We start from the raw sequence: 14757 nt of genomic DNA, 5'->3' as shown, positions 1-14757 counted from the left end.
TAAACGATTTTAATGTTTGAACGTAAATTAAATAAATAAAAATGCGCGCACCCTCACACACGCGCAGTACACATACACACACATACACACACACGTACACAAAGACAAAGATCCCCCATATAGCCTTAACAGACTGTTGGGGCAAGTGCTGTTAGCGAGCACCTATGAAGGCCGCAACGGTACACGAGGGGGTGGGTGGCCAGCACCACGCCCGGCCGCCTTTGTCTCCCTAGTGGTGATGTTTACACACCGCACCAGGTACTCATTTGAGGCTGAGTCGACCTAGAGGAGGCCCAAAACCAGTTAAGATATTCGTAACTAGGTTGTTGGTGGCCGTAAGCGGGAATCGAACTCGGGTCGCCGGGTTCGTAGCGCAGTGTAGCGCTTACCGCTACACTACCGCTCCACACACACATATTGCTACAAAGACACAGACAACATTGATCCCTAACCCTGACTCTAACCCTCCCACGTGTTTGAGTTGAGGTGAGCGTGAGTCGGGGTGAGCGTGAGTCGGTGTGAGTGTGAGTCAATGTGAGTGTGAGTCGGTGTAGGTGAGTCCCCCACACGTTTAGATGCAGCTCCCTCTGTCCTCCTACTCTCTCCTTTCATAACTCCATCTCTCTAATGCCCACCCTCTCTATTTAACCCCCACCCACCCGTCCTCTCACTACCTCCCCCTCTGCACACCTCCACATCCCCCCATCTCTCTCTCTCTCCCTCCATCCCTCATTCCATCTCTCTCATCCCCCCTTCGTGCCTCTCTCATTCCACTGCACTCTCTCTTTCTCTATTTAGCGCTCTAAGTTCCTCTCTCTCGCTCTCCGTTCCTCTCCCAATGACTGCCACATCCATCCACCCTTCCTACCCTCCACCACCGCACTCGCGTACAAACAACTCGTCGATGAGTCGGTAACGCCTTCATACGTAGAGCACCGCGGATCTCGGGCAAATGTTGGCTGCTGCTGCCTCCCCTCGCTCGTCCATGTTTGCATCTCGCAACGCCTCAAGGCCGTCCAACTCCATCGGCAACGAACCCTCGATGTTTAGTCCTTGCGTTACATCTGGTCTTCACAGGCTCGGTAGAGTTTGAGTATATATCTGCAAGGTGCAGATGGAGTTAATCTGTAAGGTGCAGATTGAGTTAATCTGCAAGGTAGAGATGTAGGTCATATGTAAGTTGGAGTTCATCTGTAAGGTACAGATGGAGTTCATCTGGTCAGCGTTATCGCAACTGACCGTTGTTGTTGTGATCGTTACCATCATCCTCCTCCATCCTCATCCTCGACCGTCCTACTCTGATTCCTCGGTTTATATAAATCCCGCCTTAAGACGCTTTTTTTTCTTAAAGGCCTTCTCTACTCATTAATGTTGTTCTGTGTTTTTGGAGTGTGGTGGTGGTGGTGGTGGTAAGGATGCTTGTATCCGTGGTCAAATCACAAGCATGTTACGTTTTTTTTTCAATAATCGCGTGGGCCATTTACCGGAACTGTACACGAGGGGATGGGTGGCCAGCACCACGCCCGGCCGCCTTTGTCTCCCTAGTGGTGATGTTTACACACCGCACCAGGTACTCATTTGAGGCTGAGTCGACCTAGAGGAGGCCCAAAACCAGTTAAGATATTCGTAACTAGGTTGTTGGTGGCCGTAAGCGGGAATCGAACTCGGGTCGCCGGGTTCGTAGCGCAGTGTAGCGCTTACCGCTACACTACCGCTCCACACACACATATTGCTACAAAGACACAGACAACATTGATCCCTAACCCTGACTCTAACCCTCCCACGTGTTTGAGTTGAGGTGAGCGTGAGTCGGGGTGAGCGTGAGTCGGTGTGAGTGTGAGTCAATGTGAGTGTGAGTCGGTGTAGGTGAGTCCCCCACACGTTTAGATGCAGCTCCCTCTGTCCTCCTACTCTCTCCTTTCATAACTCCATCTCTCTAATGCCCACCCTCTCTATTTAACCCCCACCCACCCGTCCTCTCACTACCTCCCCCTCTGCACACCTCCACATCCCCCCATCTCTCTCTCTCTCCCTCCATCCCTCATTCCATCTCTCTCATCCCCCCTTCGTGCCTCTCTCATTCCACTGCACTCTCTCTTTCTCTATTTAGCGCTCTAAGTTCCTCTCTCTCGCTCTCCGTTCCTCTCCCAATGACTGCCACATCCATCCACCCTTCCTACCCTCCACCACCGCACTCGCGTACAAACAACTCGTCGATGAGTCGGTAACGCCTTCATACGTAGAGCACCGCGGATCTCGGGCAAATGTTGGCTGCTGCTGCCTCCCCTCGCTCGTCCATGTTTGCATCTCGCAACGCCTCAAGGCCGTCCAACTCCATCGGCAACGAACCCTCGATGTTTAGTCCTTGCGTTACATCTGGTCTTCACAGGCTCGGTAGAGTTTGAGTATATATCTGCAAGGTGCAGATGGAGTTAATCTGTAAGGTGCAGATTGAGTTAATCTGCAAGGTAGAGATGTAGGTCATATGTAAGTTGGAGTTCATCTGTAAGGTACAGATGGAGTTCATCTGGTCAGCGTTATCGCAACTGACCGTTGTTGTTGTGATCGTTACCATCATCCTCCTCCATCCTCATCCTCGACCGTCCTACTCTGATTCCTCGGTTTATATAAATCCCGCCTTAAGACGCTTTTTTTTCTTAAAGGCCTTCTCTACTCATTAATGTTGTTCTGTGTTTTTGGAGTGTGGTGGTGGTGGTGGTGGTAAGGATGCTTGTATCCGTGGTCAAATCACAAGCATGTTACGTTTTTTTTTCAATAATCGCGTGGGCCATTTACCGGAACTGTACACGAGGGGATGGGTGGCCAGCACCACGCCCGACCGCCTTTGTCTCCCCAGTGGCGATGTTTACACACCGCACTAGGTACTCATTTCAGGCTGAGTCGACCTAGGAGAGGCCCAGGACCGGTTTAAATAATCGTCACTGGTGTTGGCCGTGAGCGGGAATCAAACCCGGGTCGCCGGGTTCATAGCACAGCGCGCTAACCGCTACACTACCGCTCCCCACTACCTCACACACACACAGACACACACACAGACACACACAGACACATACACACACAGAGACACTGTGTATATATGTTACGTTTTTTTTTCAAGAATCGCGTGAACCATTAACTCGCTCGCCTTCAGCTCCGTTGCGACCTTTCCGGGGCGATAGCGCCCTCGGGCAAACGCGAATCGCCACCGCGCCCATGAACTCCGCCGTCCCCGTCCCCCCCCCCTGCAGGTTTGGTTCCAGAACCGGCGTGCCAAGTGGCGCAAGAAAGAGAACACGAAGAAGGGCCCAGGAAGGCCGGCGCACAACGCGCACCCGCTCACGTGCAGCGGCGAACCCATGGACCCAGCCGACATCGCCCGCCGGGAGCGCGAGAGGCTCGAAAGGAAGAAGCGAAAGCTCGAACGCCGAGGGCTCAAGGCAGCTGCGGCAGCGGCGGCGGCGGCGGCCGGAGGAGGAGGCGGCGGTGGTGGTGGTGGTGGTGGTGGTTTAGGAGGAGTCGGGGGGCTGAGACAAGGGCCGTTGTCCGTGTCCGGTGACGAGAGCGATTCCAGCTCGTCCATGCAGGGCGGCTGTGGAGACAGTGGGAGTAGCGGTGGCGGAGGCGGTCCCGTGTCGTTTACGCACGCGTTCCTGCAGGGCGCTGTCAAGGTTGGTGGTGGTGGTGGTGATGATGAGGGTTCGGTGAAGGTTGCGCGGGATGAGGAGGTGGATGGTGCTGGTGGTGCTGGTGGATCGGCGGGTGGGAGCAGGGACTTGGGGTCTGGAGTGGTTGGAGGAACCGGGGGAGGTCGGGAGAGCGTGGGCGCTACGCAACCGTCCGATCTACAACATCATCATCATCACCATCAGCAGCAGCAGCAGCAACATCACCAGCTCCATCAGCAACATCACCACCAGCAGCAGCAGCAGCAGGAACAACACCAACAACACCAGCAGCAGCAGCAGCTAAACAACCATCACAACCACAACCATCACAACCATCACCTCCTCCACCATAACCACCATCACCACCACCAGCAGCAGCTTCAACATCCTCATCAGCAGCATCAGCATCATCAGCAGCAGCAGCAGCAACAGGGGGAGTCTGACGCCACGAAGACGACGCTCAGAGCGAACCCGTTCAGCGTGGAGAGTCTGTTGGCCGATCGCCCCCCGCAACGCAGACGTCGCGACTACGAGTCGCCGTGCAAGATCGGGGGTGGTGGCGGTGGCGGTGGTGGTGGCAGTGGGGGGGTCCCGGTGATTGGGGGGGGCGGCGGCTGCCCCCCTCGCCTCTCCTTCTTCCCGGTCACTCAGCCCCTCGGATTCCTCATTCAGCACCGAGCGTGCGGCAGCCGCAGCAGCAGCAGCAGCGGCGGCAGCAGCGAGCGACGCGGGAACGACGCCAGGCACGTGCAGCGATGCGATGGTGGCGATGATGGGGATGACGATGACGACGACGATGACGACGACGACGATGACGACGACGACGACGATGACGACGGAGGCCCCGAGGGCGGTGCTGTTGTTGAATCGCCGGCGGCTAAGACTGGAGCGGTGGCGCCAGCAGCTGACGATGCGAATGCTGCAGCGGTGGGTGGTGGTGCTGATGATGATGATGTCGAAGGGGCTGTCGGTGAGGATGAGAAGGAGAGAGCTGCCGGGGAGATGAATGGAGTAGACGTTTTGAAATCCGCGCCCGCCGCCGCCGTGACGGAGAGCGAGGTGGGAGTCAAGCAGCAGCAGCAGCTTCATCAGCATCATCAGCAGCAGCAGCATCATCATCAGCAGGAGCAGGACGGTGATGTTGATGATGATGACGATGAGTGAGGACACGAGAGCGGACTGAAGGAAGTGGGAGACACGACGAGCGAGCGTGGGAGGGAGGGGAGGGAGGAAGGGAGGGAGGGGATGGAAGACGTTTTGCTGGCGCGTTTGTTTTGGAGACTCGTGGTGGACATTGTGGTGGTTGATGGTGGTGGTGGTTGGTGGTGGTTGGTGGTGGTGGTGGTGGTTGGAGAGAAGACTCAGGACGTGGTACAATTGGAACTTGCCTGTCTGTCTGTCCACGCCCCTATGTGGCTATCAGAGTGGGTGTCTGTCTGGCTGTCAGTGTCTATCTGGCTGTCAGAGTGAGTGCCTGTCTATCTATCTGAGTGTCTATCTGGCTGTGTGAGTCTCTATCTGGCTAGCTGACCGGTCGGCTGTGTGTTGTGTATCTCCCTGTCTCTCTCTCTTTCACGATGGCTGTCTGCGTAAGTGTCTCTGCCTTGGCTGTCTTTAAAATTGTCTGGCTGGTCGACGGGCTGTCGCAGTATATATCTGTCTGTCTGGCTGTCTTATAATCCGACAGCTCTGTGTGTGTGTGTGAAACCAGATCTGTATAACTTTATTGACACCTGGGACATACTGCGTCTTACTTTCCGGATGCGTCTTATAATCGGGAGAATGTGGTCATTGTCTTGACAGGCGAGCCGGCTCGCTTGGCCGTGTGAGTGTCTGTCTATGAATGCCTGTGCCCCCCCCCCCCCCCCCGCTCGTTTGCGTGTCTATCTCCCCTACTCTCTCCGCGTGTCTGGGTGTGGATCGTTAGACAACCTTCCTTCTCCGAACACCGAGGGATGATTGATGGCCACTTCTGCGGCCAATGTTCGATTCCGGGTAAAATCTGTGGGCCCCCCCCCCCAAATCCTCCCCCCTCGACCCCCCCTCCCCCGGTATCCCTCCCTATATCTTAGTCATCCACGTATTTAACGATCGGCTCCTTAATTTATTGTAATTCATCGTGCCTTTTCTTTTTCATCGTTTAATTATTTAGTTACGTTGTGGTATATATATATATTTTTAAACATATTGCCGTGTCTGTTACATTTTTTTGGGTGCATTTTTTTTTGTGATAATTTATTTGAGCAATTATTTGTGTAGATTTGAGTTGCGACGGATGTGTGCGCGTGCGTGCGATGGTGCCGCGTTTGAATTGATCGATGATTTAAATCGGAGTAATTAATCGATTATTTAAGTCTGGTTATCATAATCGATTATGATTGGGGGTGGTGGGGGGGTTTCGCCGCGAGAGCACGAATAGATCGACCGGTCGTTTTGGGCTCAGATGTGAACGCGCCCCAATCTCTCTCAACATCTCTCGCCTCTGTTTAACGCAGCAGCAGCATCAGCAGCAGTAGGAGCAGCCGCAGCAGGAGGAGGAGGCTTTCGCCACCAATGTTTACCATAATAAAGGGGAGCGAGGGAGTGGGGGTTTGGGGTTAGATCGCGTTAATAAAAATGTGTCGTGACACCCACCACCACCCGACACAGAAAAACCTTTACACTCCAACACGCCGGTGTGTGTGCTGTACGAGTAACGAATTGGCACGTTTCTGTTCACGTGACAAACCTTACTAATTGGCTGTGTCGGGTGGTGGCGGGTTTAACGACACATTCATATTCAACAAACAAAACAAAAATCACTGTTATAGATATTTCTCCTCGATCTCCCGAAAACTCCACTCCTCTCAACTATCACCTACATCTCCAATCTATCCTCGTCTCGATCTGCTACGTCTCCACTCATCTATTTCCTCGATCTCCACTCTATACCCGGTCTCTCTGCTCTACCTGTTCTGAATCTCCACTCCGTCTCCGATCTTCCGCCCTCTCTGCCACATCTCCTGTCACCCGCCATCTCTCTTGCCTGCTGTATCACGCGACTTTAATCATCGCAACCATCATCATCATCGTCACGACCACCACCTTGACCACATCACCATCATCTTCCTGATCTTCACTACCACCACCATCACATCATCATCATCACCATCACCACATCAACGCCGTCATTATCGTTATCTTCACCAGCACCACAATCATCATCACTATGGTCATCACCATCAACATCACCGTCATCATCGTCGTTACCACCATCATCACCATCATGATTAAAACAGTTACAAAAACACGTTCTGGACAAAGACGATACAATATCCAGCGCTCAGGTCAGAACCCGGCTCTCTGAACTCCTCTGTTACCACGTCTCTTTGCTGAACCTTGCGGGTACCGAGAGGACGACTTTGTGTCTCACCATAGGCCACGGCAGAAACTTCTTTTTCTCCACTGGCACATCCGAGCCGTGCCAGCGCGGGACCCTCACGGTACGGATAGTTTTTATTTTTTCCACTGGCACATCCGAACCGAGCCAACCCGGGCCCCTCACGGTACGGGTGGGGGTTGTTTTTTCCCACTGGCACATCCGAACCCGAGCCAGCGCGGGACCCTTCCAGTACGGGTGGGGTTTGTTTGTTTTTCCACTGGTGCCGAGCCGGAACCAAACCATGATATACGCTGGCCTGGCAAGAAGATATCTGAATCTGACTCGGGGCCAAACCAGGACCGGGAGCGCGACTAATTACTCGTTCATTGCGTGCAACGTCAGCGGCACCGGCCTGGCTCGGCACGGTTCTGTTGCGGCTCGGTCTGCAGTGGGAAAAATAGGTTTCACACGTTCCCACGCTTGATGCTACTCAACTTCCCTCTCTTACCTAACCGTGTCTTTGCCTGTTTATCTCTCCACTGCGGCACTGTTTCACATGTTGTTGACTCATTCTGGAATCTCGCTCTCTCGCTCGCTCTCTCACTATCTCTCTCGCTATCTCTCTTGCTCGCTAGCTCTCCCTCCCCGTGTTCGTTGCGCACTCGTTGTGTTCGCCGTGACGAGACTTAAACGTCGCAGGAGACATCACCAGCAACACGCGAATCCTTCCAGAAAGCACCCAAGCGGAATCGTAACGAACAACAACAACACACACATCGATAAGCAACAGCAGCAACAACAACAACTAAGCCGATATCATCGCGAAGTCCTCGCTTCTGTCTTCCCGCGGTCGGCAAAAAAAGTCAGAAACTTTTCTCTTAACACCCCCGAAGATGCGACGCCGCTCCTAACTGCGTCTCTCGATGTCAGGAACAACCGTGGACACTCCACGTTACCACGACGGGGACCAGTCTTGTCCGTCTGTTTGTCCGTCACTTGGACGACCGCTCTGTGTGTGCATCGTCACAAAGAGGCGCTCACGTGGTTTGACCGTGGAGGGATGAGCACGTTGATGGTGGCGGTGATGGTGGCGGTGATGATGATGGGTTCTTGCACGCACGACACTTCATGATGATGATGGTGATGATGATGATGAGGTCATGATAGTGGTGATGATTATGGTAATCGAGGTAATTCCCATTGATGGTGATCATGATGGTTATGATATTAACGATGATGATAATAACAGTGTTGGTGGTGATGATAATGGATCATAAGACGCCCACGTGACCTCGGGGCTATAAATCTGACAAAGGTTTCCGAGTCCACAATCAACTCTCACTTCTCTCCACCCACCAACCAACTACCCAACTACCCATCCAACCACCCTACCACCTACCCACCTAGTCCACCAACCAGCCAGCCCCCCAACAACCCATCCAACCACCCTACCACCTACCCACCTAGTCCACTAACCACCTGCCCAACCCACGACGCACCAACTGCCCGCCCAACCACCCACCCACCCTATCACCTACCTCCCTTACCACCCACCCATCCAACCACCCCCCTACCACCTACCTCCCCCACCACCCACCCAACTACCCACTCATCCACCCACCCTACCACCTACCTCCTCCACCACCCAACCACCCACCTATAACAAAACATCTCCCGGCCACCGGCAGACGAAATGGACACTCGCCGCGTACCACATTGCATCGCCCAGGGACAGCCGCCACTCAGCGGTGTGGATGTCCCCTCGGCTGAAAACTGCAGCCAGAGCAAGCGAACGTGCCGCTTGAGACGAGGACTTGGGAGTGGTGAGCGCCGCTTCCAGATTCCCGTGGCGTGCGAAGCGTGGCGGCTTCGTGGGGGGTGGAACGCTCAGGCGGGTACCACGGAGAGCCCAAGTTCGATTCCCACTTCGGGTGCCGCTTTTCCTGCTGTGGATTTTGTAGTCTCTCTCCCTCAACACCCCCCCCCCCCCGTGCTTGCGCGAGTTTCCTCCGAGTTGTCCGGTTTCTCTTCCGCGGCTACAAAACCTACGCACTGTGAGTGGTATTGGCCAAGAGACATCGCAATTAGTAGCAGGGCCCTCGTGTTCGAACCGAGTCTTCGGAGTCCGTGTGGGTGCGGTGTTTTTTTCGTTGTTGTTTGTTACTGGGTCAAGAATGGGGGTCATTGTGGGCGCCCTGCCCGTTACCATCAAATCCCCTCGTTGGGTTTGAGACAACACAGACACAGATACCCACTCGCCTCCCCGCCTACACACACACCACCGTGTAGCCTCACCGGACTGTTGGGACAGAGTGCCGTGAGTACGAGGGTGTGGGTGGTGTGGGTGGTGTAGATGGGGTGGGTGGGGTGGGTGGTGTGGGTGGGGTGGGTGGGGTGGGTGGGGTGATCGATTTTCGCGCGCGCGTCACACTGCCGCCCAGACACGGGGCCTAGAGGTTCGACTCCCGAACCGGTCACGCGTGCGTCAGAGTCCACATCTATATCATTCACATAAACTATATATTTACGTTAAATATTGATGCTCAATAATAATAATGACAGTAATGACAACGACAATAATAATGATGTTATCTCCGATGATGATAATGATATGACTTTAATACGCTAAAGGGAGTTTCATAAGACGAGGGGGAGAGGGAAAAAAGACAAAGGTCCCCCAGATATCCTACACAGACTGTTGGGGCAAGTGCTGTTAGCGAGCACTTATAAAGGAGGCCGACACGGCACACGAGGAGCGGTTGGTGTGGGGACCAGCACCACCCTCGGCCGCCTTTGTCTCCCCACGTGTTGATGTTTACACACCGCACGCTGTTGGGGGAGGGGGTGGGGGGCTACGGGGGAGGGGACCCCCACCTTCGGGTTTCCCGGGTTTCGAAGCGCAGCGCGCTAACCACTGCGCCACCGCTCCCCCGAGACGACACCACGGACGAGATGGGAGCCGCAGCACCACACAGCCGCGCGAGCGCTCGTGCGTCGTCGTAATCGTCCAATGTTATCCGCAATATATGTTGTGTATCATATCCTGTTTAACGAAAGTAAATAGCTGTAAATAAATAATTTATAACAATGCAATTCCGCTCGTCTGCTCATTTAGCCTCGTGAATAATTAACGAGGCGGCGTGAATAATTAATTAATCGCGTCGAAACCCGCGGCGCGTGTTTGTTTTGAGCTGTTTTTTGACGCGGGGAGGACACCCTGGGCCTCATTGTTGTTGTTGTGGGGGGGGGGGGGTATTATGTGTGGGTACGGGGCAGCATGCCAGTGGGAATAATGGGGATGGGGCATGGGAGGGGGGGCATGGGGGGGTTAGAGAGCTCACAGCCATGCCAAACCGACCGCCCCCCCCCCCCCGCTCAGCTGTTGTCGCCATGTCCTACAAACCGCGTGGACGCATAGGAGGACAAACGGCCGTGGCTTTCAATGGAGAACAATGCACGGGGTGTACGACGTTCCGGGCAACGGCCCTTCGCCAGAGTCCTCTATTACACGCAGAGGCCCGAGACGCAACCAATTCAATATTCCCCCTCGCACAGTTGAAGCCCCCCCCCACCCACCCCCGCTACGGGGATACCGAGCAAGGCGTCGTCAAACTTGAGTCGATTCTATGGATGAGTTGGAGGGATGGGTAGGGGTGGGTGGGGGGGAGGTGGAGGGGGGAGGGTGAGTGGGAAGTGGGATGAGTCGGAGGGGGGTGGAACGGGGGAGGGAGGGGAGGGGTGTTTTCTTGGGGGGGGGGGGGTGATAGATTATGTTAATTAGCCCGTCACGTGACGCGATTTGGAGCCTGCCCCACCTCCGTGACGCGGTAAGGAGGATGCAGAAGAGTAGGGAGATGTATTCTTAGGTTTTTTCGGTAAAGTCACGTAGGTAAAACATTAAAATTAAAATGCTCATTTACTTGATACAGCTGTCGTGGCTGTGACGGTTCCACCTGAAGACGGAAGCTTGTGTTGCCTCCGAAACGTCGTGATTTTTATTTTATTTTACTTTTATTAATTTTAATGTTTTACCTACGTGACTTTACCGAAAAAACCTAAGAATATGAATCCTTGCAGTCACGAAAGCTTCAAATCTAGAAGTAGGGAGATGCTCGCGGTGCCTCTGCGTCTCGTCCGCCAGGTGCGCTCACCTGGACACGCAGGTGAGAGAGAGAGAGAGAGAGCGAGATATGCAAGCGGGGACGCAAGCACAGGTACAACAACGACAACGAGTCGCCCATTCGCCACTTGGTGACGTCATCACGCCACTTGCGCCAGGCTAGGTGCACTCCGAAGGGCACGCGAAATTTCAAGTTTCAAGTTTCATTTCGATTTAAAGCTTTCGTGACTGCAGGGATTCATCTTCTTGGTTCTTTCGGTAAAGTCACGTAGAAGGGAAGTAATAAAATAATAAAATAAAAACATAATAAAATTATTCTCACGACGTTTCGGCCACAACGCCTCGACAGACCTGGTTTTCACCTGAGGACGGCTGCTTGTGTTGTGGCCGAAACGTCGTGAGAATTATTTTATTATGTTTTATTTTTATTATTTTATTACTTCCCTTCTACGTGACTTTACCGAAAGAACCAAGAAGTTTTCAAGTTTCATTTATTAGGTATAGCCCTGTGAGCCATTCGGCTCTTGAATCGGGTGCAACCGCAACACACAGAAAACAAAAACATGAACAAGAAAACATCTTAAAGCGACTATGTGCAAACAGAAAATCCAAGAAAGTCCAAGAAAGAAAAAAATAGCGAAGAAAGAAATAGCGACGGCCTCGCTCGCTGCTGGCATGGAGGTCACGGGGACAGACCCGGGACAGGCCACTGGGTTGACCGACTGAGATGACCGACAGATACGTCAAGAGCCAAGGCACGGGCGCAAAGCGGCCAGTAACAAACGGCACTCTTGATGGCGCCGATGGATAAGAGTCGGAGGCGTTTCTTCACCCGAGCGAGGTCACGATTGCGAGAGCTCGGTGGCCCAAGAGACGATGGTGATGGTAACAGGGGCCGTCCATAAATGACGTCACGCACCTAGGGTGGGGGGAGGGGGGTCAGACATTTGTGACGATGTGTGACGAGGGGGGGCGGGGGTTTGAGAAATGTGACGTCACATCAAAATGCGCAACTTTAAATAAATATAGACAACACGTTCTACTTAATTAAATAGACTTTTTAATAAATGTTTTCTCCAACAACATCAGAGTGCAGCGCCACATTAAATACGCACTACAATGACAATAGCTTAAAGCGATTTGAAGCATGTGTTTTTTTGGGGGGGGAGCAGAGCTTTGTGACGTCATATTTGAGGGGGGGGGGTCTGACTTTTTGTGACGCGGGGGGGGGGTCTAAAATCGTCCAAAATCGCGTGACGTCATTTATGGACGGCCCCAAAGGCGGTCGGGCGGGCGGGCGGGCGTGGAGCTGGCTCCACCCTTTCGTCTTCCGTTCCGACCTTAATCGGGAGATCGCTCAGAGCACTTGCCCCAACAGACTGTTGAGGGCTATACGGAGGAGGGGGGACCTTTGTCTTTGTGCACACGTGTGCGCAGCTAGACGACGCGTCTGCATGTGCGTGCGCGCGCGTGTGTGTGTGTGTGCGTGTGTGTGTGTGCGTGTGTGTGTGTGTGCGTGTGTGTGTGTGCGTGTGTGTGTGTGTGTGCGTGTGTGTGTGCGTGTGTGTGTGCGTGTGGCGCGTGTGTGCGTGTGTGTGTGTGCGTGTGTTTGTGCGTGTGTGTGTGTGCGCGTGTGTGCGTGCGTGTGTGTGCGTGTGTGGTGCGTGTGTGTGCGTGTGTGTGCGTGTGTGTGTGTGCGTGTGCGTGCGTGTGCGCGTGTGTGTGTGCGCGTGTGTGTGTGCGTGTGTGTGTGTGCGCGTGTATGTGTGCGTGTGTCATCTCGGTCATCTCGGTCAGTCGACCCGTGGCACCTGGGTCTGCCCCGTGACCTCCTGCCAGCGGGCGTTCGACACTTCACGTGGCCTCAAGGTGCACATGGCCTGGCACAAGCGTCGTGGTGACGTCACCGCCACTTAGTGGCGAATGGCGGTTGTTGTTGTTGGCGTGTGTGCTCACAGACAGCGGTGAAGATTAGGATGATGATGGTAGTGGTGTCGATGATCGTCATTTGTGGCTGTAATTCTAATTGTTGTGATGTCGGTGGTTGTCGTGAGAGCCTGCGGGGTGCACGGGGGGATCGCGTGTGCGCGTGTGCGCGTGTGTACACACACACAGACAAAGATCCCCCGTATAGCATTAACAGACTGTTGGGGCAAGTGCTGTTGACAAGCACCTATGAAGGCCGGCACGGCACACGAGAGGGTGGGTGGCCAACACCACGCTCGGCCGCCTTCGTCTCCCCAGTGATTTGGTTTACAACAGCGCACCAGGTTCTCATTTGAGGCCGAGTCGACCTAGGGGAGGCCCATGACCGATTCAGATAATCGTCACCGGTGTTTGCCGTGAGCGGGAATCGAACTCGGGTCGCCGGGTTAGTAGCGCAACGTAGCGCGCTAACCGCTACGCCACCACTCCCCTGTCCACACACACACAACACGCGTGTACATGCGTGCGCGTGTACACGCGTGCGCGTGCGTGCCGAGAGAGAGAGCGCGCGTTAACACCACCACCACCACCATCACCACCCCGCGTGCACGTCCGGAATTAATGCCCTACTCCTCCTGCCCCCCCCCCCCCTGTCCATCTACTCCGCCCTCCCTCCTTCCAATCTCCCTTCTCCCTCCCTCCCTCCTCCCGTGCGTTATTAAGACGGATGGTGGATGATGGCCGCATTGTTGAGCCGCGCGCATTATTGATGTTCGCGAGTTATCACGCGATTGATCAGCTGTCAGCGCTAATAGAGCGAGGAGCTGCTGGGGTACGTGGCGGGCTGGGCCGTTTGGGGGCGAGTTGGGGGGGGGTTGGGGGTGGGAGGTTTTTGGGGAGGGGGTGGGGGGTGTCGAGGGGGTAAGGCGTGGAGGGGTAAGGCGTGAGGAAGGGGGTACCATCCTTCGGGAGCGGTTGTTTGATTCTCGACAGCTGCTGCGTGAACAATCACTCCGACTCGGGGGGGCTGGTTCCACCCCTCCCCTCCCCCCATCATCCCCCCGGGACCCCGAGAGAAGTTTTTTTTTTACAAATCTGGGGGTCTGGCGGAGAGGAGCGGCTGCCGGGAGGCGTATGGCAGGCGTGGTGGTGGTGATGGGGGGTGATGGTTGAGCTAGTAGAAGTTAGTGGTGGTGGTGGTTATTGTGGTTGATGGAAGAGATGATCATTTTGGTGCTGGTGGTAGCGATGCTGAAGTTAGTTGGGGGGTTGATGGTGGTGGCGTTGGTGGTGGTCGTGGTGATGGTTATTGTGGTGATGGCGACCCGAGTTTGATTCCCGCTCACGATAAACAAACATTTGCGAATATTTGAACCGGTCCTGAGCCTCTCCTAGATCGACTCGGCCTCAAATTAATTCCCGGTGAGATGTGGAAAGATCGCCACGGGGGACACAAAGGCGGTCGGGCGTGGTGCTGGCCACCCATCTCCTCGTGAGCCGTGCCGGCCTTCATAGGTGCTGGTCGCGAACAGCACTTGCCCCAACAGTCTGTTAAGGCTACACGGGAGATCTTTGTCTTTGATGGTAGGGAGTGGTGGTGGTAGTGGTGGAGTTCGGGGGTGGGATGGTGATGTGGCGATTTTAATTCTTATTGTTGTGGTGGTGTTATGTGGTTTTAGCAAGTC

General features: G+C 54.4%; 1 protein-coding gene across 1 annotated transcript in view; it reads left to right on the top strand.

Moving 5' to 3' along the window:
• The window catches only part of LOC133347871 (homeobox protein unc-4 homolog), a 66387-nt gene that overhangs the window by 33945 nt on the left and 17685 nt on the right, over positions 1-14757 (top strand). Inside the window, exons 3-5 of the mRNA XM_061560590.1 lie at positions 3249-3464; positions 4317-4408; positions 11168-11189. Coding sequence (XP_061416574.1) covers positions 3249-3464; positions 4317-4408; positions 11168-11189 — 330 coding nt within the window. The remainder of the gene's footprint in view (positions 1-3248; positions 3465-4316; positions 4409-11167; positions 11190-14757) is intronic.

The sequence above is a fragment of the Lethenteron reissneri genome, chromosome 3 (assembly GCF_015708825.2).
Source record: "Lethenteron reissneri isolate LAM-NWPU_2019-01 chromosome 3, ASM1570882v1, whole genome shotgun sequence".
In the NCBI taxonomy this organism is placed as follows: Eukaryota; Metazoa; Chordata; class Hyperoartia; order Petromyzontiformes; family Petromyzontidae; genus Lethenteron; species Lethenteron reissneri.
Note: the sequence above shows the minus strand (reverse complement) of the source record. Positions and strands in the feature narration are given on the sequence as shown.